Here is a 27,904-nt window from a genome sequence, read left to right as displayed (position 1 = left end):
TTTGACTGCCTCTTCCATGTTCTTCACGTTTCTGCTATACAACACTAAAGCAACTTCCTTTTATCTTGGTACTTCATTAAGATTAGAAATGTTTATTCTGTCTTCATATATTCTCATGTTTTTCCTTAATTTCTTGTCCTTAATTTCTTCCATCTCCCTAAGAATGCCTCTTTCCATTTTAACACTTCATTACAGCCAAGTTTCAGAAGTCTTCTATCACGGCTTTCTTCCATCTACCGAATCACAACAAGATAAACACTCCTCTCTGCTTTTCTGGGCTTTTCATCACTTGAGGAGATGTCGCTCTGATTACTCCTCTCATCCCACCCATGTCCCAATCAACCAAGGAGAAGAGACAATGAAGAGGTGGAGGAATTATTTTGGATGACATCATTAGAGCCTGTGTACATAAACAGCCCGAAGCCCTTTGGGCATGTTCAACTCCCAGACTGGTATGAACTATACACATAAAAACCAACATAAAAATGTGACATTTAATGAGTGTTTCACACAAATGTGTCCAACTGAAACCTCTTGGTGTCATGCAAATAATCACGGTATCACTGAGAAACAAACGAGTAGAGGTAAAAGAGCATGGCATCTCTTAGGGAAGAAAGGTGGGATGAATAGTACATTTATGCTGGATTTGCATCTATTTAAATGTGCCAGTGACATTCAAGCCCTTGCCAAAAACGGTTCACACAACAAGTGAAGTAATCTGAGCCAACCCAAAATCTTTTTCATTGTTCCCGTGCTTCCTGAGCTGTATTATAAAACGGTCTAGTAATGTATTCCGCATCTACCATAGCTGAAAACAGCAGTGACGTCAGCAGAGTAGGCTACAGCAACAAGGGGGGGAAAAAAAAGGTTAGGTTACTAATGTAACCATGGTTCTATGAATCTAAAAGTTTCTGCTCCAGATTAAAATGAAGATTGTCGAAAGTTTTGTAGTCAAATGACCTAGTTTTTCCTTTAGGCACGAAGGCTTGTTGATTTGGCGACGTAAGCTCTCAGTTTTTAGAAGTGTGTTTTATGACTGTGGGGTCTCTAAGTGTTTTTTTTAATTAAGCAGCTCTGCAAACGCAGGCATTAAAACAACCAATCAGTGCTAGCAGAGCACTTATTATCCCACTGCAACAAAGATTGTAATCATGAAAACCTCAAGGCACATGAATGTGAGCGTACTAGCATGCAGATGTACCCGTGACTTCATGCACGTCTATAACAATAACACCTGTTTGCACATGGCACAGTGTGTGCGGCGTGTATGGCTATAGTACGTGTGGATTACAGAAAAAAGTTTCTAATCCCAGAGTTAATCAGCCCAATTTCTGTAAGCAACTAATCACCACACATGGTGATAATTCCACACACCTCTCACATCCAAAGTGCAGCCACTAAGTTTATTAACTCTTAATCACTCATAGGGCTTCTAGGTGTACAACAGGGGAGAGGGAGGGGGCGAGAACTGTAATCTTAATTATCTTTAATTGCAACAATTTTAACACAATAAACTTACACAACACGTTTTGTAAGAACAGAAGCGCAAAGACCTGATGTCAGAAAGAAAGAGCCAGATCCCTATGCTTGCCATCTCACCTCAGCATGTCAATTTCCAACAGCAATTAAAAAGGGAGGATTTTTAATCAGTGTGTAATATATAAACTCCGCCTGGAGTCTAGCAGAGTCAAAAGTCTAGAGAGAAGCAAACTTGTTTGGCTGTGGTGATTGGACATACTTGTATTGATTAGGTAACTGTAGGTGTTAAACCATGTTTAACTGTTTAATAATTGAACTGGTAAAATCTTGTAGCTCTTTGTAGTCTCCATGACAAATTTAATTGTGCCACGTACTGGGAGAAAATGAAGATCAGTGTCTTGCCCAGTGACACTTGAGCATATCGTCCATGTACTGGGAATCACACCACTAACCCTCTGGTTAGCTCTACCTGCTGAGCCACAACCAACCCAATGTTTTCGACTGGGGAATCTTTTGGACCTGACATTCATGTGGATGTTACTTGGACATGTACCACTCACCTAGACCAGACTCTAGGTGGGTGGTACACCCCATAGCTACGACTCTCCTTGATGGCAGCAGACATCCCCAGCAGGACGCAGCCTGACACAGACACACACACATGAAAATGGTTTAGGAAGCATCAAACTCAAACATGACACAGAAGGCCCATGTCCATTTTCGAGTGAGACCTACGCAATATGAGGAACATGGTCATAATGTTGTGCATGATCGGTGTATGCCATAATATCAATATATCTCCTTGTGAATCTTTACTAACCTCATCTGTTTAACAATACATCTAAAGTAACAAAAACCTCTTGAAGTACTGAAGTCAACACATACATACAGGTACATACCTTGTTGAACACAAAAAAATGTGAGGTATCAACAGACAGAAGAAAACGTGGAACTGACAACTAAAAGAGAGACTGTCGGGGATATCTCTAAGGCCTGTAAAAAAGCAGTCTCCCTTCTGACAGCTTAATTTGCTGGGGCTGACAGCATTATCTTCTCCAAACCAAAACGCATACACAATCATATGCGGATACAAATATGCTCTGAAAGTGTCTTGCACATATACTCATGCAAAGTCAAATACAGAAAGAATCACACCTGCCTATGTCTGCATCACCCCAACAGCATGCTGCAAATTTGATAAACTTTGCAGTACAACTGTATACTTACACCTCCTCTTGTGTTTAGCCACGTTCTTTTCCTTGTTCCTCTGCCGCTCGACTTTTTATCTTGTCTGAAGATTTGATCAGATGCACAAATCAGGCAAAATTGCAATTTTCATTTGAAGCAGGGGAAAAAAAATGGATTAGATTCACAGCAGAGCCAGGGGGTGTCAGCTCTGACAAAACAGCAAGAGCCTCCACAAAGGCAATTTTCATTTTCAAGTTTAGTAAATAATCTATAGATATATTTTTTTCTATGAAAGACAATATATCCCATTGCCGCAGTTGTCCTACTTTAACCCTGAGATAATTCAGTTACATCATCATAACAATGTCTCGAGCACAGGCTACATTTTACAATAGTTTTAGTTGTCTGTAGTAGTAGTCAGTAGAGATTATTACTTCATTAAAATTGTGTTGACAACATCTACAGTTATCTTAAAAAACCGACCAAGCACCAAGAGGTTGAGAAACTACAGTTGCAAACTTAAGACACATGCTAGTGGTTGAGTACTTGATTGCTTCGTGGAGCTCATAGACACCGTTATGGGCCTTGTAAATATGTAAAGCTGAACTAGAGATTCAATCCCTGGAAAAAATAAAAAATAAACTCTGTGACCTAAATTCATAAAAAATGTGCAACCGCTTGAACAGAGGGAATAAGGTCAAACAGTAGATATGCCAGTGTACATCATCAAAGAACAGGGTTTGTAGAGATAGAAAGAATACATAAAAATGAATGGGAAGGCTGCTAGTAGATTATCAATAATAGACAATGTGAGTATATTTCAGCGGCTTAAATAAGCTAAATAAAACAGTTAAGTATTGAAAATGGAGAGGATAAATCCCAATTTAAATGGAGACAAGCGTCCTCCATACAGTTCCATCCCATCCTTGTCACTTGACTCATTGTGAGAGGGAGAAAGCCTTAGTCCAAAGCTCCCCACTACCCATTTTTATTTGAAAATATCCCTAATATCTACGATTGAGGCAGTAAATTACGAGGCACCTTTCTTTTAACTGTGGGAGGCCAGCCACCCACTCTGTTATTGCGGCAGTGCAGGAGACCGTGGAGGTCCACCGTAAACTTTATTATCCTCATTATTTTTCAGTGGAAACATGTAGTCAAAAAGCCAACTTGGACAAACACACACACAGCCTCACTTTGCTTATTAAGGCCATCACTTTCCCAATGCCATTTACATTTCAAAGAGAACCTCAAGAAAACTGCAAACATCCTTGTTGGTTTGGCCTCCAACACACAACAACCACCTCTGGCAATGTTCCCCGCGAGGCAAATTGAAATGCCTTGATTTCCTCCACGAAATCTGACATAACTTCCATCTTCACCAGCACAAATGCAGAAAATATGGTGGAATTGATGACAGGACAGGAAGACAGTGGGGAACCTTTGCTGGACTTCCTTTTAAAAACTGAATTTCACAAGTCAAAGATTCAGTGCTGCCTCACTATGGGGTAACGTTCATGAATCTTTTATTCTGCAAATTTAGTTGTGGAATCTCTCTGCATGCTCTACTCTGCGTGATGTTTCTGAAGGCTCAGTGTGTAGGATGTAGTGGAATCTATTTGCAGAAATTCAATATATTTTTATAATATGTTTTCCTTTATGTATAATCACGTGTAATTACAAACAGTTTTCGTGTCCTCTGCTACAGAGCCTGTTGTAATGCATTGCCATTCTATAGTAGCCCAGAATGGATGAAAACCAGACACTGACTCTCGAGAGTAGGGGTGTGAAAAAATATCTATACGGCAATATATCGCAATACTTTTTCTTCCGATACAGTTTCGATTTTGAGTGTCTTCATATCGATTTTAAAAGAGAAAGAAAAGTCATGTATCACCACCTTGCTATGCAGCATTCCCTGCAGTGCAGATCAAGCCAGCCAAAGAAGTGGACAGGCAAGTAGCAGAGATGAGCATGGCGGCGTCGGGAAAACTTGAAACGCAATTAAAATGCAAAACTGACGTTTGGAGGCAGGAACTAATGAGCTGGACAAAGAGTACGCAGTTTGCAAACTGTGCTTCCAGTTAGATATTGAGGGAACGCGACCAACTTGCGAATTCGTCTAATGAGACACTATGAGGTATTTGCGCAGCAGCGGCTGCAGCCGTCGAAACCTGTTGATCCAAAGCAAACTACACCAGATAACACACTACTTAGGCAATACGTATGCATAGGCATTTTATTTTCACATCTGTTCAGTGGAGTATTCAAACGGTGAAACACATTTTTGGAAAACTGGATCTACTTTTTGTGCAGTAAACTGGTGTTTGAAATGAATTTGAATTAATATCGTTTTTTTCAACTTAGTTTGTCTAGTGAATTATCACTGTCATCCGATGCACATGTATACAACTAGTATTTTAAGCTGCATTTAAATATTTCTCAGTGGACTGATATTGTAATATCGCAATAATGTATCGTATCGTTACTCAAGTATCATGATACGTATCCTATCGTAAAGTCCTTGCCATAGTCACCCCTACAAGTGAACATGAAGTAAACATGTGTGTGCCATTACAGGCTTTGTTTACACAACGGAAGTTTGACCAATAGCTTGTTTGTCCAAAAATATGCTGATGCTAGCCTTGCTAACAAGACATTTACATTGTTTGCCAATATACTCACTCTTTTACTACTGAGGATTACAGGCTCAAGAATGCACTACAACCATCACTGTTGAATAATCCAACACTCAGACCACTGCTAGTATCATACCACAGCTGATAACATCTATTTCTTAGACATTTAAATGGTCAACATGGCTTTAGTTTAGTGAGAAGTGGCATATTACTCACAGAGATTCAATTGTCTTTTTTGCTTTTTCATGCAGACAGAAATTATTTTTCGCTCATACCCCACAACATTTAATATAGTGGGATGCAGGGCCAAGCTACTTCTCTTGTTTGCGTTCCAGTACTGTTAAGCTCTCCTAAAAACTTGGCTTTGATTGATTACTTGCGTCTCTCCGCTTCCTCTCCGTACTCCATTAGTTATGGTAATGCTGGGTTAAATACATCTTAACTTGCTGCTGATTGATTTACTCATCCCCGCCCATAAAACGTTCTCCCTCTTTCCCTTCTTCCAACCTCCTTTCACATGCGATTCATAACATTTCAGGACAGACGCTGTTAGTGTTGGGTGCAATCGGGCTCAGATAAAGGCTGACGGAGCTTTGACTGGAGGGTCAGAAGATGAATCTGCTGTGTCATACGAACACAAAGAACTATGAGCGATGCCTCTGCCTAGTGGACTAAAGCTCTCACTCACGGAGTGTTTGACAGAAATAGATGGCTGGTTTCATTCTAAAAATACAATGAGAAAACATTGTTGTGGATGCATGAAATGCACCTTTTCTTATTATTTTGATGGAAAATGATTCATGTAAATTTCATTGACAACATTTGAAAGCATGCAGTGTGCTACCTCATCCTGCTTATGCATTTAATTGTGTGAAATCATCCATATTTAAAATTAAATTGATATAGTGCCAGGCTAAACTTGCATTTTAATTCAAAATGATCATTTTGTAGTTATTGTTGTGGGCAGAACATTAAAACACCAGTGTCTAGTTTGATCTGTGAGCATTTACAATAGTAATTAAGTATTAAATGCTGATCTTGTAACATTTATGTCAGTTCTATGGGTGTGCTGTGAAAACTGTGAATGCTCATCAATTTTGCACTTTCTTACTAGTGGTAGTGTTCTGATCAATGGCTTTGGCATGATAAAATGAACACAACAGACCAAACAAATGAGACTAAAATAAGTAGCTAATTATGAAAAGGATATGTAATTGCATTGAAATAAATGAATGAAACTATATATATTTACAGCATATAATTAAAGTAAAGTAAAACGTCAATTATTTCAGCTTTAAACTCCCAGTATCAAGGACTAGGGTAAGTTTTCCTGGTGAAAAAGTGCTAAATTACGTCACTTGGCAAAAATGTCCTCACCTCAGATGTCTACAACTTAAAATCGTTATTACAGAGATAGAGTTGCAAGAACATGCACGAGGACAGACAAACACAGAAACATAACATCCCATTCACACCTTGGGAAAATACACACTCATGCTCACACTCCAGGCGTTAATGTGAAAGCCTCTACACTTCAGGGACTCAGTGATCCCCAGATCCATCTCAGGTCCTGACAGCGGTTCTCCATTAGCCACACACAGCACTTTGCCAGAAAAACACAGCACACACAGTCACACACAAACAGGGTGCATTTCTTTACCTGGAGCACACACACACAGTCACGCACACACAACCAGACACAGTGCTGCTGAATTCAGAAAACCATGCTGATGCTGCAGGTTTTTTTTTTTTTTAGTTTCTTTTGGTCAAATACAAACATCGTTTTTGTAAATGAACACTATGCAATTTAATCATCTTTCTACAGAACACACAGCACAGTTCACACACACAAAGGCATTTAAGAGAAAACAAATTAACTTATGCTAATGTAGGCACAAGGCAGACTCACCTGTCGCGATCCCCAGCAGTGACATCATAAAGATGATTGGCACCTCCATCAGCACAAGCTTTCAAGAGAGCTAGGAAGAAATGGACAAGGATGCTTTAGTCAGTCTAACTGAAAGCAGTTGGTTCAAAATGACTCCAAAACAGCTGTGACTCATCAGAGGATGGACATGAGCCTTCTGAGGGTGTCCTGTGGTGTCTGGTAACACAATGTTGTTAGTGGAGGTCTTTGGGTCCTATAGGTTGAGGGGAGGGACATCTGTAGATCATCCCACAGATACTTGATCAGTTTGCGATCTAAGGGATTTGGAGGCCAGGTCAACACCTTGTGCCGTTTTTTATGTTTTTTTAGTCGTTCCCAAGTTGTTCCTGTGTTTCACTGGTATGGGGTGGGGGTGCCTGGTCTCGTCTAGGTGGATGGAACATGTCTAAGTAACATCCACACAAAATCTTCCCAGCAGAACCTTGTATTGTCACAAGATGGGTATTCACTTCTACTGTCAGTGGTTTTAATGTTGTGGCTTATCTGTGTATTTCTACTTTCTTTCAAAAATCAGCAAAATACTGACCTAGTTAAAACTGGTGTTCAAACTGGTATAAACAGTTTCCACTTATGCAATGTGAGCTTAGGGTGGCTATGGTGGATTCGTATCTATATTCATAACATTAGTCTATCTGTAATTTTCTCCACATGCCTCATTAGCATACATTTTCCTGCAAACCCATGACATTTGAAATGCCTCACTGCAAACATTAAACACTACTTATGATTAGTCTCAGAGGGGTGGGATACCAACAAGAATGGCACGTACTAATATTACTTGGAATTAGATATAACAAACTGAAATGAGCTATTTATGACTCCAAATTATATAAGAGCTGTCCGACAGCATTCTCTCAGATAGAGGCTTGAAACATGCTGTCTATAGGAACCACTTCGTTCCAGAAAACCTAAAACATGCATTCTCATTGCCTTGCACACATACTCCTTTTAGAAACGTGTCAAGGCTCTTTGAACAAATTTATAGAATAAAATAAAAGATGGAACATTAGCAGAGAGCACTTTTCAGTCTCAAGGTTTTTGTTAAATAAATATTCATGCTTCAATCATAAACTATGTACAAATAAGATTTAAATTAGAAATGGATTATCTTTCCACAGTTGAAAGAATAAGTAACACGCCACGCCATGCAAGTAAAGCACCATGGTTAAAAACAATTTGACCTTTTAAAGGGAAAGTCAATGAAACAGCCCTTTTCTGTTCAGATTTTCAAAACTGTCAAATGGGGGGGAGGGGTTATGTGCCATCCTTTAAAATGTTATTCAAGTTTCAGTAAATTAGATGCTAACTATTTGCAAATGTATGCTCTTTCAAGGCTTCCATTCTATTCAAATTGAACATGAAGCCTATTTTTTAAGAGTCCTCTTTCTGTTGGGGTGCACACGGGGGAAAACTTCAAAGAATCAGACTTAGCTTTTCCTCATGCACTTTGTTTAAAACTAACTAAAGCCTGCACCAAAGAGACGGGCAACACTTGTATGCATATTTTTGGCTCATTGGCTTTCGTTTCGATGTCCACTCACCGTACCTTTTTTATTATGCTTACAACTGTGTTGTCTTTAGAACATGGAAACTTTTTTATATAACATATTTATTCAATTTACACTACTCTAAGAAACTTCAGACATTAGCGTATTCAAATTGGTATTTATCGCCTTGTCTATAGTGTTTAATTATTACTTATCCTTCTTAATCTGACTGTCCTCGCCCAGTGCTCTAGAGATGCAAGAGAATGCAGACGCATTTGCAATGATGCAAATAAGACACTTACACCGATGGTATTGCTTTTATTCATATCCCTCCACCTGCTGTCAATGTTTCGCATCAAGAAGTGATTGGAATGCAAATGACTCATTATCCCTGAGAGAGAGATCAAAGGCTGAGAAAACTTTTCAAATGACAACTTCTCAAAAAACAGAGCAACTTTTTCTTTAAGCCTGGTGACAGACTATAAAGCTCTCAGTCATTATCTCTGTACAGGTATCTGCACACTCACTCACTCAAAGACAGACAGGCACGCTGAATAATTTTCCAGACTTTCAGGCGTCATACAACAGTTACTTCTGTCTGCCAATCATTTTCTCGGCTGTTTGCACGGCGTGTCATTTAAGCACACAATGACATACAGCTACAGTAAATCTGAGAGCCCTGCTGTGAATCATACAAATGTTCCGAAATGATGTACTTATGTTTGTATCGGTGACTATTTTTTGCCTTAATGTCACCTTGATATCTTCCTTTATTTACACTCAAATACATAAAAATGGCCATTAGTCAACCGCAAGATACAGAATTTGATAGCGGGGGATCTTCTCTTGACAGTACTCTCATTGAATGCATTATGTTACTTTCCGGCATTATGAAAGACAGTCATAAAGATATTGTCTGAGTGATTTCCAATAATTCACGCATACAAACACAAAACACAACCCCTTTGTATTTCTGTCACCCAACATATAACGTTGGACGAACCTATCAAAACAACATGCGAATCAAATCTCTGCCTCCTGAATTACTTGGCCCCAAAACACTTTCTCAGTTTGCATCTCTACTCTTTAGAGAAGTTTAAAGTGTTGAGGAGTTTAAAGAAGGAGCAATGAGTCACATTTTCTGTCTGCATGTCAAAAGGGGTGCTTCGTTTATTTTAATATTGCTGGTCATGACATAAATCCTTTAGACTGAGATATATGCATGCAACCGGTCAAGCTTATTAAAAACTTTATCTTCATTTTAAGAGAAAGTTTCATAAAAGCCTCTGTGAGCATCTGTCTTTCTGGATCTCTCAGCACCCCATTTGTCTTCATCAGAGTAAATGGCTAAAGTGGGTAATCTGAACTTGAGAAAGATTATCTTTCCATCTGCACTCCATCCGCAGGCGGTGAAGACACAATTACTGTCAGTCTCCCATTGAAAACAATAAATTGTTGGCTGTTCCAAGTAGGCCACAAATACAACAGTATAACCAATTATCTCATCTTCCTTTTCTCTTCAGAGCATTTATGTCTAACAAGCTGACCAGAAAATCTCATTCAGTTCTGCTCTAGGTTTACATACGCTGGCACAATCTGTGAAATATCAGCTAAATTCGACTGATAACAAAGAAAACTTTTATTTTATTTAGGGATGGTCACCAGAAGCAGACATCTATTATTACATAGCGGGTGTGTCCTTTTAAATCAACCAAATAGCCCTCAATCAAAAGTGCACATACGTTTGAATGCTTGGCCAGAGAATGTACACACAAGTTGACACACAGGTTTAAATGGCTATTAAGAGTACATTTCCACACCTGTGACTTGTTTAATTGCAATTAGTTTGTGTGTATAAATAGTCACTGAGTTCGCTCTTGAGAGACCCTTGCACATTTCATCCAGGACTGCACTGATTTAGCTGGGTAATGAGCCATGGAGGAAGCAAAGGAACTTTTAAAGAACCTGCTAGATAAGCTAGATGCACTTGAGGAATCAAAGGAAGCACATCAAAAGATATCGGAAGACTTGTAAGTGGCAATGAGTAATGAGGAGATACCAACACGCTGTCCGGTGGACCAAAAAATATGAATGGAATGCAAAGAAAAGCCAATAACCACTTTCAGCTGAAATATAGGCGGTTCTGCAAAACAAAATGGTGTGACTCTTTCGAGATGAATATTTTGAACTTGAACCACAACACACTGCACAGTCAAGTTGCATGAAAAAGCCAGTTATTAAAATAAGTATTAGAAAATCCCAAAGAGTAAAGGGCACGAGTATCAGTCTAACAAAAACTCTCTCCATATGCTACAAGTGTTGCTGAAGTTGTACGTTAATTGCAGGGTTGGTAGGTTCATACCTGGTTCCCTCCATATGTTGTCCTTGGGTAAGACACTAAACCCGAAATTGTTTGAACCACACCCTTTGCCCTTGTCAACGCTCCATAAAAATAGGTGAAGGTGTGCTTGGAAACCCCAACTCCAACTTTATGGTCACACAGTCAAATGAAGAGTGTATCTTCACTACCCCGAAAACATGGTGGTGGATCTTTGATTGCAGTTGGAGTATGTGAGCTGCAGCGGCATAGGAAATTGATGGAAAGGCAAATGCAGAACGTTGTCATAAAGGATGAAAGGTTTGGCATTCATCTGGTTGGAAGCTCTGCTTAGGATGCACTTGGATTTGACAATGTTCCAAAATGCAAAGTCAAGTCGATCCTTCAGTGGCTACGACAGACATAAGAGAAGGTTCTGGAGTGACCATTACAATCTCTTGACCTTAGTATCACTGAGCCACTTTGGGAAGATCTCAAATGTGCAGTTCTTTTCAGATAACCCCAGCATTTACGAGACTCAGAGCCAAAAGAATGTAACCAACTAAAAAAATGAAGGGCCTAACTATTTAAAAGCCTGCAAGCTGTGCATAATACAGCATTAAGAACTAAGGGTATGCACATTTTTGAACAAGGACAATCTTGGTATCTCTGTTGCTATATTTTGACTGAGTTATTCTTTAAAGTGCATCTTACAAATTCAGCAAGGGTATGCATGAGCAGGACTAGCCAATGACATACATGTCTTTTGAAACCTGGCAGCGATATGCAGTGAGCGGAGCAGGAAAGGCAGAATCAGTAAAGAGGAGATGACCTTGTAAATAAACTAGCCATCATAATCCGTCCCTGCAGGCTTGAGAACCAACTCCTCTCGTCACTCACTCTGATGGATGATGGATACACATGGTGAGCAGGAGATAATGCACTTCCACACACACCAATAAACATGTCATTGTAGCACTTTTTAATCATGCCGTGTTGCGTTTGATGCAGAAAAGGTACATATACACATTGATGTGGAAACACACGCACACATGCACACACCCTGCTCCCAGGTATATTCTACTGCAGGCCTTTATTGATGGGGTTTATGGGGAGGATTAATACCTGTCAGGTTGGGGCTTTAGTGCAGTACAGGAGAGGGCAAACGGTCACGAAGAGTGAAGAAAAGATTATTATCCTTATTATGATGCCTTGGCGTCCTTCCTTCATCTATCAGTCCACCTCTCTCACTTCATCTGTCACCCTGTCTCCAGATCCACCATGATCTCTACACCTTTCCCCGAAATTTGATTGATTTCCTGCACAAACATCTCATTTTCAGTCTCCCTAGCTCCACTCTGTTACTCTTTACACCACTCTATCCTTCTTGTTGATATTCTAGGTGGCACAACTTCCCGAGCTTTCACGCTCACTCTCTCCTCCTTTCCTTTGACAGTCTCGCCGGAATTTAAGCTGACTTTAGTTCTCAATCCTTGCCAACAGCTTCGCTCTTCAAATTCACCGCATAGCTGTTGTCACCATCTGACGTGCGCTCGGGAATCTAGTGCAGAAACACAACATGCGTGCGGCAACTCATCACAGCCGCCGCATCGAGCTGGCAAGGTTGATACTTGACTCGCTGGTGGGCGGCGTCCACAAACTTCAGAAAACTGCTCATCAGCTAATGATGAAACGAGGCACTTGTGGTCAACGCGTGCTCGTTTTCTGTTTTGTAGTTTGCGTCACCTCCACTGATTGCTTTATTGAACTCCTTGTTGTTGCAAAATGAGCAGGTGAAAGATCTCAGCGTTAAGTAATGAGCGACTGATTGCGTGAATGGGTGATTGATGAACCAGATGAGAGAGGGGTTGCGTGAGTGAGATAAGCACCTTGATCCCACTTCACAACATCACTCTTGGCGCCAGTAGATGAGTTTCCCCTTTGATCAGTGTTGCACTCCTGTAGCCTCCATTGCTCCTGTGCTCCCTGCTGCTCTACCTCTCCCACAGGTGATGATGGGGCCCAAGGGCAGCACATCAGAAGACCTGAGAGAGAGTTGTGTGTACGTTCGTGTCAGACCGTGGATGTCTATAAGGGGCGGGGATGTGGCTACGGCGCCTCCAGGTGAACAACCATCTGGAGAGTGACGTGCGCTCAGACTCGCTCATGTGCAAACCAACATCTGCTTATCCCATAAACAACATTAAAAATACATGGCATTTCAAGCGAGGAATGGTAAAATTGCTATGAGCATGTTTACCATCAAACTGCAAGAGATCTGAGATCAGCCATTCACAAGCAATTATCATCCTGTCAAAACTTCTTCGAGTCCCATGCGCAATGCCGCCAAAGGCAAAACTGATCGAGAAGGCTTTCACTTTCTGACATCCAAACCACAGCATTGCTCAAGGTACACCAGAAACTACCTTCTCTGAAACCTTTTTTTCAGTAAACTTTCCCAGGAGTAAGCAAAACATTTATGGCACACAGCGTTAAGATCTAATTCTTTACAGGTTACCTTTTAGACCAGTTGTTCTGTGTGTATATATTTTCATTCTCCTCTGTTAAGTCTACCAAAAGAGCCATTATCTCAGGCAGCAGGAGACTTCTGGTGTGAAATCACACATGAGGACTGCTTTGCCTAATGCCTTTAAATATTTTCAACAGGTCCTTGAGTGTAAAGGCTCAAACCAAGACAGCTGCGTCTATGTAACTGCTATGTGATGGAAGGAGCTCAGGTGCCTCTCGGGTTTCTGCTAAGTTGATAAGAATATCAAAGCCGAGTTCATTAAAATTCCGTCTGAATAGCCTAAATCACAAGTTTGCCTTCAAAGTGATTTTGTTTACTAACCTTCTTCACTGATTGCATAAGATGATAGATTACACCTTTCATAAATACGTACTCATACTATTTTTTTTTTGGTGTCTTGCGGTCTTTGTATCATAACTGTGGAGAACCACTGATCCAGGCCACTTCTTTTTCACTCTGTCCTTGATAAAATCAAATCAACAGCACAGTCTGATTCATGTTATTCGTGTTCAGTGAAGGTCTGTTTCAGATCATTTCACAGCCTTAAAAGAAAACCACCATTGTAGGATATAGTTTGACATGACATTGTCTGGTTTGCGTATTTAATACATCACAGTCAAGTAGCAGAACCGCTACGCATCACTGCGTCTCATAAGCGACACCTCGGGGAGCTCTGCTTCTGTTCAAAAACCTATTTTTCATTTTAACAACGAATCTTTCATGCATTTTTTCCCCCAGAATCCAAAAAACTGTCCCTAATTTTTATGTCCTCTAGTTCCCGAATACAAAAAAAAAAAAAAAAAAAAAACGTGGCGGCAGTGTAGGGAGGATCCTTGGTCCATAAACTGCCAGCAGACTTTTTACCAGTAGGTGCTTATGTGAAACCCCATCTTCAACCACAATCATGAAAATGCCCTTGGGCCCTAACTGATATTCTGAAACTGCACAAGTGGAGCAATTCACTTAGCGTTTATTGAGCAATGGATGTTTGATTATGATTATCCAGAAGCTGCTTTAAATTTTCCGTGCTTTCAGCAAAAAACGTCTTTGATGAAAGCAAGAATTGTGTAACAGTGATGTCTGTGAAGGTTCTCAGTCATCCAGGTCATGGTAATCCAAAAGGCAACTTGTGGACTTGTAGAATTCTACAAGTCCAGTTGTAACAGTGATAAACCCCTTACGAAGTAAGAGCTCTGTCCTCTTTAGATCATTTTCCCCTCACTAGCTGGGTTTACATGGAGACATATACAGTATTTCGATTACAATCGGTTTAGAAGCCCAAACCGAATGAAAACACTCCATATAAACACTTCAATCAGAATAAACAGGCCCAAACTGAGTTTCACAGGGGTAGAATATCCCTTTTCCCATAAACTTCTTAATCAAGCTGTTGCTTTAAGAATAAAAGTGTAAGAACTATAGCAACTACTTTGCTGATTAGACAAGAGATCAGTCACAGGATTATTTTACAGGATTGTCCCAACCCACCCTCCATTTCAGTAGGTGGCGGTAACGCACCAGAAAGTTGCTTGTCAACCGGCATTCAAAAGTGGAGGAAGAAGAAGACTGAAATGGTCGTTTCGATTAAAAGTAGTGGTGCATGTAAACATCAGATTGGAATAGAGCACCTCACATGTAAACAGCTGGCCTGAAACCTTTAATCAGAATAACGCCAGTCAGAATGAGAAAAAGGTCTCCATGTAGACATAGCTACCGATAAAAAGAGGTGTCACTGATGTAGGCAGCAGCTCAGAGTCGATGCTGGTTGGGACTTTGTCATTAATGAAATATCCATGTGTTGAACACAGGGGGCTTTGCTCTGGTGCATATGGTTCATATCAACGGCATCCCCTGCAGGGTAGAAGGACACCTTCCGCCACGGCCTGTGTTAACATTAGTAATTCAACAATAGCGAAACAATAGAAAATTACAGTTGTATTTTTTACAAGTGTACATCCAGTGTAATTACTATTTGCCTCATGCTCATCGTATGGCTGAGATCGTACTGTCTTCAGATGGAGGATTTAAGATATGACATGGAGTATTTTGCATTTTCTGGGTGTTTGAGAAATGCCAGATATTGTGAAAATCTCAGGGAGATTGTTGTTTGTGCATCCTGCTCATAAATCACACCCTTTCCGTTCTCGTCACTTTTTGTCTAACAGAAAACTGTTATGGTTCTTGTTGTGACACCTAGAGACCAATGCGTCGCATTTGAACGCAGAACTCGGTCCGAATTTGCTTTTCTATGTAAAGCCTTCACATTTCTGCTGAATATCTGCAGATGTCCATACATCTGCTGACATTAAACATTCACCAGTCTTCCATATTTCATCATGGTAGATAATCAAATGTCCTGGAACAAATAGATCAGATATGGGTCAGGATATGGCAGTGATTAAACACTGCAGAGATTGATGTCCAATTATTTATTAAAGCAAGTGGTGTTGTCACACTTAGACTATTGTTCTGTAATTTGGTCCAGTACGACAGGAAATAACTTGAGTAGGTTACAGGTGGCCCAAAATAAAGCGTCCCATCTAGTCCTTCAATGCCCATACCGAACAAATGTGAATACAATGAACGATCACTTAGCTTGGTTAAGTGTAGTAATGTAGGGTCAGTATTCATTAATGTGTCTTAATAAAAACAACAAAAACACTGGAGACAGGACACCATCATTTTACTCGACAGTTGTCATAGAGTCGGTTTTTGTTGCCCCAATGTAGAACCACTTCAAAACAGAAAACACTGCATCACAGAGCAATGGTGGACTGTCTTGGAAAGTAGTGTTATGAGTTTTAAGAAAAAGCTTAAAGTATTTTTGATGTACCCAGCAGGTATAATTAAAAAAATGTTATATGCTGACTACGTATATCAAGGTGTTACATTGAGCTATTTATTTCTCTTTTGTATTATGTTATCCAGTAAATGTATTGTTAAGTGATCCTTATAAATGACTTTATGAAATTTATTGTCACTAAGTAGTGAGAGTATTAGTTGCATCAAGTTTTGATCAGTTGTCTGGTGCTGTGTTTGTTGCGTGTATAAATGTGTGTCATAGTAACTATATTTTATGTTCGCTGAATTGTTTGGTTGATGAAAGTGATGAGACCCCAGAAAGAGTAGCTACGGTTAAGTTCCAACAGCTAATGGGGATCTAATAAATAAATAAAAAAACTATGTAGATCTTCTTTTTGCCTCCAAAACAGTTGTGGCTCATCAGAGAATGGACCTAGTCTTCATATACTTGACCAGTTTGGGATCTAGTGAATTTGGAGGCCAGGTTAACACCTTGTGCAGTTTTTTCATGTTTTTTGAGTTGTTTCCTAAACTGCTTGTGTGTGTGTGTGTGTGTGTGTGTGTCTGTGTCAGGCTGCCTCCTTTTGGGGCTGCTGCTATAAAGGAGTGTCATTGTTATGGGGTGGGGGTGTGTGGTCTGGTCTAGGTGGGTTGTACATGTCTAAGTATCATCTGCACGGAAACCAGGTTTTAATGTTGTGGCTGGTCGGGCTATCACTACAACTCTGGTTTGGATTTGACTGATTTTTCCTGGGAAATATTATATTATGTTACACAAGTTTGGTGAACTGGAACTGCATTCGCAAACAACAACTGGTTCGGTTCAACCGAGGCCAATCACAAATAGACCAGCTTCGTATTTTGACCAGGAATAGCAGTGACAAAGAAAGCAACACAATACTGGATTTTGAGTAGTGTCCCTCATCTGCACCTGTGCACATCTGTGGCCTTTACTATTACTGTACATGTGTTTAATGTCTGACATGTCATTATCAGCATTAAGAATAATTCAACTCACCAGTCAATAATTAATTTGCCACTCATACATTGTGCATCAGTGATGGAAATGTCTATTGTTAAAAATTATTTTTGTTTTGAACTTAACAATTATTCGACTCAGGCAGCCACAGAAGCCCTCAAAACAAACACAAAGGCGCCCAAGCAGAAAGGGGAATTATTTTCTGCAAAACCACAGGAAAGCCCAACAGAGGGAGGGTAAGGAGCATTTTCATCGACATGGCAGCAATTAAGTTTTTGCACAGCGGAGGCTACACGGGCTAAAGAGTGCAGTCTGACAAAAACAAGCAGGACACTCACGCTCAGCGCAAACCAGTGCTAATGGGATCTAAATGATATAAAATGGGCTTGTAGGATCTATTTGAAGTACAAGATATTTACCTTTACTCCAGAGGACGTCTAGGTAGTCTTTATCCAGAGGCTGGTTCAGAATGATCAGAGAGATATTCTGTGTGCCTGGAAAAGGAGACAGAGGGAAAAGGGTAGATGTGTGAATAGCAAATAAGCAGAGGCAGACCCGGGCAATTGATGCGTAACAGGCAAATAGAAAAACCAGAAAAGATAAAACACGGTCTCGTATGTGTTTAAAAGGCGTTGATTTGAACGTGCAGGTAAGGCTGTCGTTTGTGGCACTAAATGCGCAAAATAAAGCTCAAATTTGAAACAAAGCCGCAATAATGAGGCCATTATCAGGCTCGGCATGGAGGCAGGAAAATAAGAGAGGGGATTAAAAGGGGAAACCATTTTCCGACACGTTTTGATTTCATGCGAGATGAAAATGTTTCCCACTGGATCCAATTTAGCCGGAAGTGATTTGTGTGCAACATAAGATCAGAGGATAACGAAAACCTAAGCCGAATGTACGCGGTGTGTGTTCGACCCAGGCGGAGATTTTTCCTCAGCTACAGTACCTCGGCTCGGGTCACAATCAATGTCTAAGCTAAGTGAAATTAAGGGAAATCGACTTGCACACATTTAATCGTCTCTCATCTGAGTCCCTTGACCTTGGTTTCACACCATCTACAGCTACAAAAGAAAAAAAGAATCCTTTCAAATCGTAAAAAAATGACCATAACCTACAGTCCTCCTCCTCCCCCCTCTTTTATCCTCATCAGCGTACCTGCACGCTTCTTTGTGCAGCATTTCATAAACCCTTTTCTTCCTTCAACCCCCTCATCAATCTTGCTTTTAGCTTTCTGTTGCTCTGCTGCTAATGCAGATCCTCTGACTAATACATTAGACTTATCATTTATCTATCTGCACGAGAAGGGAACAAAAAAAAAACTGCATTCGTTGAGAAAGGAAAAACAGACCTGGTTGAAAAGCCTTAATGGACCAAAGACTAAAACACTACCCCCTCGCCTTCACACTTTTCATTGCTTTCTCATTTATCTTTCTGTCTCATGTCTGCCCTTACGAATGATTTCCCGTTCCTTTTGAATGTTGCCTTTCACAGCCAAGCCAAAATGCCACGTCCAAGCTTAAGCAACACTTTATCATTACCCTCTCCTGAACTGTATTTATGTAACTTTTTACACAGTTTAACTGCAGTTTTGGAACAGCAAAATACGGAATATCAAACACAGCTTTTATGGTTCCCAATATAGCCAGAAAGAAAATAGAAACAAAAGAATACACTTTAAGTTTCATGAAATTCAGTCGTGCAAAATGTGCATCACCTTTAAAAAAAACAAAAAAAACACAACACCCTTTCTGGATTTATACCCTCGGGTATAAAGAATGTATTTCGGATTGAGTGAGAAAGGGTGGAGGGAGCTAAAGAAGTCCTTTGGGTTTGTGACTTTGTTGCAGCGGCGGTCTTGATGTTGTTAAAAAGTTCACATCACTGGAAGGTCATTTCCAATACGAAAGTCAACCCCGGCCCGAGTGTGGTAAAAGGGAAAAGGGAAGGAGGATAAAGAGGCGACACAAAGGAGGGAGAAAAGAAAGGAGGACATGCGGAGGGGTAGGTGAGGAGGAGGAAGAGGAGGAGTAGATTTGTCAGTCTTGTCTCTTAATTGGCTGGAGGTGTACAGAGAACAAAAGACAAACCCAACCAGCCGTGACTTTTCAGATAACCCGCCGTCACACAAACACTCACCTCACCCGCGCACGCGAACACGCACGTGCTGAGGAGGTGCGCGGCCTTTCGCGCACTCTGTTGAAAGAAATGTCACCTTGGGATTTTTTTAAAAGTGCCAGACAGCATAAGTATCCACAAACACAGCCGCACACACACACACACACGCCAAATTCAAGCACATAACCTAGCACATAGATATTCCAGGAATAGGCATTTATAATTAAAATGGTGAAATTTAAAAGGCTAACTGTGCACACCAGGGATTTTAAAATGCAGACATCCGGGGGCTGTTTTTTTTTTTTTTTTTTTTTTTTATTATTCTCCTGGAGTCTAGATAAGTATTTCCTGCATGAGATTAAACTGTGGAAGCCATAGAAATATATTCTAATTTTATCTATTGGGGGGGAAAAGAGCGTCTCACTGTTCTGTGTTTTAAGTGTATGATAAAGGGAATTTCAAATGCATCTTTTACGTTTGATAGCAAGTGACTAATTTATCAGCTAAATTATATCATCAAGAGGAAGTGTGTGCTCAGATCTGCTCTGTCCTGCCACCATTTGGGGGATTATCTCCGCACCCTGTGCAGTCTTTAAACCAAGTCTTGCAGTGTGTACAGTGTAACTCGGCAAATATGTGTGAGTAAACATTTGTTGTAATAGATGCTTCAAAACTGCTGATGGCTTCCATCAGAGGTGCGTGTCTCTTGGCTGATGCCGGGCTTTGATTTACAAGCTGCACGAGAATAGAAGATCAAAAACGGTCCCGTGTCTCCACAAATCTTCCACGTTTCAGGATGTCAAGTGTATACAAACACGCTGTATGAACGCCAGCATGCAGAGCAGCTTTTGTAGTCAAACAAGAGGATTATAGATTAAAAGAGACAAGAAAGATCGCCATATGCCGTATAAGCTGTATAAACCAGCATTGATGTCCCTTTGATATAAAATGTTTACGCTGTTTAAATCTTTATAAATGTGTTTGCACTATATATGGTAGTATAAGACCTAACAATAACAAAAAAAAAGGTCATTTGTGGGCGTTAAAGTTTGTTTTTCCCTGAAAACTATTTAATAAATGTTGATGACTCATCCTGCACTCAGGGGCCACAAGCTAATGTTGGCACCAATGAAAACACATGTCCCTCCCTAGCTCTGTGTCTTCCTTCGCCAGCAGCACTGGCTGCTTGGTATCCTGGCTCAAATGTGATGATCTTCCTAAATCTTATCATGTCCGATTTGTAACTGAACTCTGTGGTCGTGAGAATAAGCAGCAGAAAGGAGTCTTTCATCTGCAGCTACCAAACAAGTAGTTAGTTACAAAACTGATACCAAACAGTGGATGGCACCAGTTCAGATTGGTGGAGATGACCAATCAGATAATGAGAGACTGGACTTCCTGTTTTTATTTTTTTACAGCTTAATTTATATTTTTTCCATATGGAGAACACTGACATCATAGTTAAGCATTTCTTACTAAAGTTGTGAACCTGTCTCGCTCCACCCCATCCAGGTGGCATCCCCTCAAACACATCCGCATAAACACTCACCTAGCAAGCGGGCAAACTTGAAAACCAAAAGAAGAAAACCAATATACACAGACACAAAAAAAATAGACATGGACAATAAACACTCAAACCAATCTGTGTTGACCATCATGGTCATAACACCAACTTTCTGGACCTCTGGCATAAGAAAAATAAAGAAAGTCCCAACACTCAAATCAGCTTTGGTACAATCTAAAATAGACCTCGAGTTCTACTGGAAAACAGCATGAGTTGGACCTGCTATTTCTATTTCCAGATAAGTAAATTATGATATATTTTTTTCCAATCTTAAAAGGCAAATGTTTATCATGCAGATCTTTAGATCTGTTTTCCAGATTGTTCAATGGAAATAATAAAGATTTTGACTAATTAACCTTCTACCCTGATACGATGGAGAAAGTGCTCTGATATTTGCAAAAGTAGATCATCAGCACACAGCAAAGTTTTATGGTTTGTGTCACCCCCGGATATACTGTTAATCCCGTCATCTGATCTAACAGCAGACAGACAGCAACCCTGCCTCTGTACCTCTGTATTCCAAGATCAGGCCATTTGTCCTGATGTGTCACAAAAAGATAGGTCCATTCAAGTCTATGAAATGCATTTTCTGCGTCAAGGCTGAGAATAATTTCCGGTTGTACTGTTGAATTGGGGGGAAATAACACATTAAATAGTTCCTCTCACATTAAAAAATGATTGCCGTCCGGAAATTGAGCCTGTTTGGTCCTCATTAATGGATAATGGAGTCTAACTGTTGTACAAGGGTGTTATTTAAAATTTTATATTCACAGCACAGAAGGCTTATTGGCCTGTATGAGCTCCACTGTACAGGATCCTCATCTTTTTTTTTAGTAAAGTTGAAATTGTGGCATAGGTAGGTATTTGCGTTCATTTTCCATTGGCCAAAGATTCATCCTAGACTGATGACTTTTAAAACTCTATCAGGATATGCCAGGTCTGGACGGGAATCCGTCGGGAAGCCTTGGAATATCCAGCGAATTAAGAAACGAATAAAAAATCACAGATGAGCTACTATCTACTTCTGATTGACATAGAGAAGAATAATATTGTTTAAACTGATCATTAATGACTTGAAGGCTGCAAGATATCGAGTCATATTAACTCCAGGGATCATTTGCTCAGCTGACTGCTGTTTAAGTTGAAGTGCAAAGGAGCCTCCCCACTTTCTGGATTTAAGATTTTTTTTCCAGCTTTCCATGTCATAAGTGTATTAAATTAAGTTTCAACAGTATTTTATCCTTAAAAAGATCAGGCATAGGCGAAAGAGCATGGCACCTGTCAATGTGTGCAATTTTGTCAGCCAGCTATTTAAGTATAGACTCCCACAAACTCCCCTTGACACATCCTGAGAGTCATTAATTTTCAAAAAAGAAGTCAATCTGATTGTAGAGAAATGTTCTAAAGTGTTTGCATAAAAGTAATTGGGGATTTACCTGCCAAGTTCACTGGAGCGCTACACTGACTGGAAAAATTAGACCCATCTGCACAGGGCTGTGATATTTTGTGCTGGAAATTAAGGGGAGTAGCTGGTTATCGAAAATATGGTTGGGTTCTTGTTTTAACAGAAAACATGTAAATATATAGAAATAAATTGCAGTCAGCCGTTTAATGAGACTGTTCATAAGCTCAATTCTCTCCGGTGGTACTCGTCTTCAAATTTCTTCTCTGTCTGACCAGAAAGGACACAATTTGGGTTTTCTGTCTGCTGGATTGGGTAATGGTTCTATCATTTCATCATTCAGGTTTTCTGTTCACAAAGAGTGATTGGATTCAAGTTCAATACAAAGACTTTAAGCCAGAAACCGAGTCAGGGCAATAACTGATAGGCAAGGTTTTTTTCATCCGTGTAGCAATGTGGCTTTATCAAAACAGCTTTGCTGAACTATAAATTAATTCAAATTTGATCATTCATATTAACCTTAAGTGCCTTCTTTTCATTGTTTCATTTTTGAAAAGAATTTTTTGAATTTTTGAGTTTCCTGCTCATATTAAATCCATTCAAAGCCTTTAAAACATGAAATGTTTTTGAAGGGGGCTTTTTACCTTGCATTCCTAAGCCCTGTGTACTTGTTTGGTGGTGTATTTTTCACATTCCACTCTGTGAATTGTCAAACACGTGGACAACAAGGGGTCAAGGCGGGGTATTTCATGTTCAGCTACGGTGCAGCTCGTTTCTTCAGCTATCCAACCGTGGCAGGCAGGAGCGGTTACACCGAATTACAATACCTCTTTGTGGAAAAACTCCAGGAATGCAGCAAACACCACAGATCATAGAGACACTTTCAGAAGTGGAATTTTCTAGGACTCTGGCCCATGTATTGCAAGAGACAATAAACAAATTAGGTTGTCAATGCTGTCCGCTACTGATATATTTAGCTTCTATAAATCGGCACCGTCAATGATATTTCATAGCACATGTAACATAATGCTGGGAGTCTGCACGAACAACAGGCTGGACTGGAGGGACAACAGTGACGCTGTGTACAAGAAGGATCTAAGTAGACTTTCTAAGGAAGCTCAGGTCTTTCAGTGTGTGCAACGTTTGTTGGGGAATAGTACCAGCAAAAAAGACATCAGTAGGATCAACAAATTGATCCGACATGCGATTGGCAGGGAGTTGGAGACGGTTGAGACAGGGGGACACTGGATAAACTGCTCTCCATCATGAAACCATCCCATCCACTACACCAAACATTAGAGGAGCTCATTCTCCAGCAGACTGATTCAGCTCCACTCCCATAGTGAACGCCACAGGACTTCTTTATTACCTTACTCTATCCAGCTGTATAACAGCTCATCTTTTTGTAACAACTAAGCTACTATGACCAATTGATTTCCCTTGTGGATAACTGAAGTCTGTCTAAGTCTAATATTCTGCATGTTACGGTAGAATGGTACTTCCACACATGATGAACCGCTGCTAGTTTGCTGCAATGACCTCCTGGGCTCCTCATCTGTCTCCTATTTGGCGTCTGCGTTGTTATTGTCATATGATTGCCGACTGGTCAACTTACTGCTTAAAGCATAGCAGTAGAGTCGACTAGTTGGCACAACACCTAATCTGTGATTGTTGTACGCCAAAGAATCTGACAGGACTAAGACTAGTGGTGAGTGCTGAGCACACTGAGGATATAACAAAAGCTTCTCACTCCTAAGCTATGTATTTCCATATCTCCGTGGGAAAACAATATTTTCAGTTTGCATCAAACACCCTCCACAAAAATGATCGTGCATGTCTTTCTTTTAAACCAGTGGCGCTCCCCTTTCATTACACTGTAAAGCCTTCTGAGGCAGGAAGGTCCTGCAAAAATTAAACGAAACTAACAAATGTAACTCCAGCTGTAGTACAAGAAACAGAGGGAGCTACATGTGCTCCACAGGCCAAAGTGTTCTACAATCCCCTTGACCTTTCCAAGTCTGGGTAAAACCTGCCTCTAGGCCCCAATCAGTTTCCCTACCTCCACACTCATATACACACCACCAGGGAGCTCACATCGACACTGACCTGAGAGCTGTTGCTAAAGGCGGCTAAAGCCAGCTTCCTCCTCAGGTCTGTCAGTCTTGACTATCTGGAGAGTATTTTTTAAGGCATATCAACAGATAGAGAATATGTCAAGATTTTCATTCGGGAGATGAATCTTGCTGGTATGTGTCAACAAAACAGATGCTAAATGTACCACAGTCTGACTTTCTTAGTCAAATGGCAGCCTGAAATACACTGAAGAAAGTGAATGTATTTGAAGATAGGGATTTCATGCAGAAGCTAGATGGATTACTAATTTTAAGAAGGATTTGAATAATCAAACTGCCGTTTCAAAACACACATGAAGCCCTCTGTGGGAAGGGTGCAATATGAATGCATGATAAAAAAAAAAAAAGACACATACTGCATGATACATATACACACTGTTGTCCTGGAAGTGGTAGTGGTTTATTTTTGAGTTCTAATTCCCCCAAGACTCTGCATGTGTGTGAAAGCCAGTGGGAAAAGCCAAGAGAGGCAGACCGGTGTGACAGTGCTGTGAGTAAGCGTGCATTCTGATCAGATGCATGAAAAAAAAAAAAATCTTCCATACGGGCCTAGCTCGGGTGTGGGAAATCACCATATGCATCTGTGCGTGGACGTGTGTATTTTATGCCCGTTTGCGCCAAGGGAGTGTGCGTTTGAAAGGCAGCACCTGAAGGCAGCAGGCAGTCCAAAGGCGTCAGCTCTTCCACCATGGCCTCGATCCGCAGGAGCTCGTCTTCAATCAGCCGACTCGCTTGGAGCTGAGGAGAAAAGTGCAGACGTTGCTCCAGCTGTTCCTGCTTTTGAATTTTAAATGTCCTTCTTTTGTTCTTTGGGGTCAAACCTAGTAAAAGCAGTCACTTTGTTTTCAAAGTTTTCTCTAATTCGACTTAATCGCCATCCTTCACCTGTGCTGCCTCATATTATGTCAGGTGTCCTGTGGTGTGTGGCCACAGAACCTTATGGGCTGAGATCAGGCTTGTTTCCGTACATGCCTCAGACACTTGATCAGTTTTGGGATCTAGTGAATCTGGAGGCCAGGTCAACACCTTGTGCTTTTCATGTTTCTTTTGAGTTGTCCCTAAACGTTTTTTGTGTGGCTGCTGGCTGCATCCTGCTGCCATCAAAGACTGCCATTGCTATGTGATGGGGTGCCTGGTCTGGTCTCGGTGAGTGGTTCATGTGTAAGTAACATCCACACAAATTCCAGGTCCAAAAGTTTGCCAGCAGAACACTGAATTCTCACAACGTGGTCAATGTTATTTACTTCTCCTGTCAGCAGTTTTAATGTTGTGGCTGAATGGTGCATATACAAACACTAACATGCACATGAGAATATGACTACACGAAAGGCCTCAGCATGGTACTGGGTTGGGGACACGCAGAGCTGTGCAGAGGTACATCTAAGAGTTGTAGCTAAAAACAGGAGATTGAGTCAACTCTTATTTGTGTTTTGTTGCTTCTTCTTCTTTTGTTTTACATTTGCAGAAAAGACTGGATCAAAATAATTTGTCGGAGCTGCTGTACCTAAACATAGAGCTATCGCTAACGAATCTTGTCACGGTATTGACTTTTGAATTGTTCTTGTCAGTTGTATGTCCCATGTAGTCTCACCTGTGTCTTGTTCCCTCATTAGTTCTCATTGTGTATACAGTGTAGACCTGTCTTTGTATTTGTCCCTTTTCAGTTAGTCTGCACACTTGACCTAGTGTTATCTGGCATTTCTGTTCACTCAACCTAGTTTACTTGCCCTGGATATAACCTGCATTCTTCCCTGGATGTTTTCCCTACATTTTTCCTCGTGAGTCCTTACCCTGCTTCCTTTAGTTCTTTCTGAGCTTTCTCCGCAGTGCCCACCTGCTAAAAATCAGTTTTTCTCTCTTTCATCATGTGCTTTGATCATAAATATACAGCATATACCTTAGCATTTTTAATTTGCGGTTTCACTTATTTTTATAATTCTGTAAATAACATGTATATAGTAGATTGTGCCTCATATATAGATTGTGTTCATATATATTTATATAATATAGTATGTATGGTGCTAAGTGCCTGTACTTTGCTGCTGCAAATGGTGAAATTGCCCAGTTTGGGATTAATAAAGCATCTATCTATCTATCTATCTATCTATCTATCTATCTATCTATCTATCTATACCAAAAATAATCATTAGCTGCGTTATCTCCCTTTTAGTCAAGCCCTTTACAAAATGTAAGGCACAGTTACAAATATGGAACGATACCACAACATTTTCTTTTTCTGCCTTAATATTCTGTTTACAGTTACAATAAATAAAATGCAGAAAATACATTGAGGCTGGATCCAATGATTTAAAATAACTGTTTGTATTATATTGGCTTTTTTATTAACTGATTTATGAATCTACCAAGCATTGACAAAGACAACAATCCTGTCACGGTGACACTTAAAACTCAGCAGGACAGGTTATACAGTACACCAATTCTGTAAATAGTAACATAGTGACCTCCTCTCTGATCAAAGGGGCACCAAAGCACCGACACATGAACCCGGTATGTTATAAAAGTTATATATAAAAAAAGAAAAATGTGCTAACTAATAGCCAGATATTAACTACACTATTAATTTAATTTATTTCAGCGTCGGTACTATGGATGTGCACACGATGAAGCGTTCACTGACACTATCTCACTATTACGCCACTAGTACATCGTTATCTGCGGCTGTTCATTCATTTTATCACGCTCCACACATGCCTCTCTATTTCGTTCACCGATAAAAACCTGTTTTCGGGACAAATATAAACGACCCAATTCACATATAATAACCCGACTTCATCCTCTAAAGCTGACATGGCCGTACTTTATTAAAAAATGTGCAAAAACTTACAGAATTATGTGACTTCCGCGGCTGACGCTTTCAACAGTCAACGACAGTAAGGCAGTTCTGTCAGAGACGGTACCCAGCAGGCTTTAAGGAGCTGCTGGCTTTTGTTATGGGGACACCTAGAGGCGAAAGGTGGTGTTTTTATTCATGGCAATTTGTGAATACAGTTTATCATTATATATACGAACGTTGTCAGAAATAAATAAACAAACAAACAAACAAATATGTGCATAAAGTAAATGCCCCCTAAGAAAGATTAAATATAAATACAATTGCAGTTTTATTAGTAGCTTTATTGGCCAAGTTTGGGCGCACATACAAGGAATTTGACTTAGTCACTTTGCTCAATGGTACAAGACAAAGCACTGAAATAAACCTAAAAAAAAACATAAATTAGACTTCAAGCACAAAAGAATTTAGAGAAAAGAATAAAGGATAAAGGGCAGAAGCAGATATATACAAAGAACCTTAACAGTA

At 40.2% G+C, this 27,904-nt stretch overlaps 1 protein-coding gene across 1 annotated transcript in view; it reads right to left on the bottom strand.

Annotated features, from left to right (window-relative positions):
* Nucleotides 1-27,507, bottom strand: part of tpk1 (thiamin pyrophosphokinase 1) — a 72,102-nt gene extending 44,595 nt beyond the window's left edge. Inside the window, exons 1-4 of the mRNA XM_047567919.1 lie at nucleotides 27,431-27,507; nucleotides 25,233-25,323; nucleotides 17,789-17,863; nucleotides 7,216-7,285 (exon numbers count right to left, since the gene is read on the bottom strand). Of these exons, the coding sequence (XP_047423875.1) occupies nucleotides 7,216-7,285; nucleotides 17,789-17,863; nucleotides 25,233-25,275 (188 nt within the window). The 5' untranslated portion in view covers nucleotides 25,276-25,323; nucleotides 27,431-27,507. The remainder of the gene's footprint in view (nucleotides 1-7,215; nucleotides 7,286-17,788; nucleotides 17,864-25,232; nucleotides 25,324-27,430) is intronic.
* Nucleotides 27,508-27,904: the final 397 nt, after the last annotated feature.

This window comes from Mugil cephalus, chromosome 18 (genome assembly GCF_022458985.1).
Source record: "Mugil cephalus isolate CIBA_MC_2020 chromosome 18, CIBA_Mcephalus_1.1, whole genome shotgun sequence".
In the NCBI taxonomy this organism is placed as follows: Eukaryota; Metazoa; Chordata; class Actinopteri; order Mugiliformes; family Mugilidae; genus Mugil; species Mugil cephalus.
Note: the sequence above shows the minus strand (reverse complement) of the source record. Positions and strands in the feature narration are given on the sequence as shown.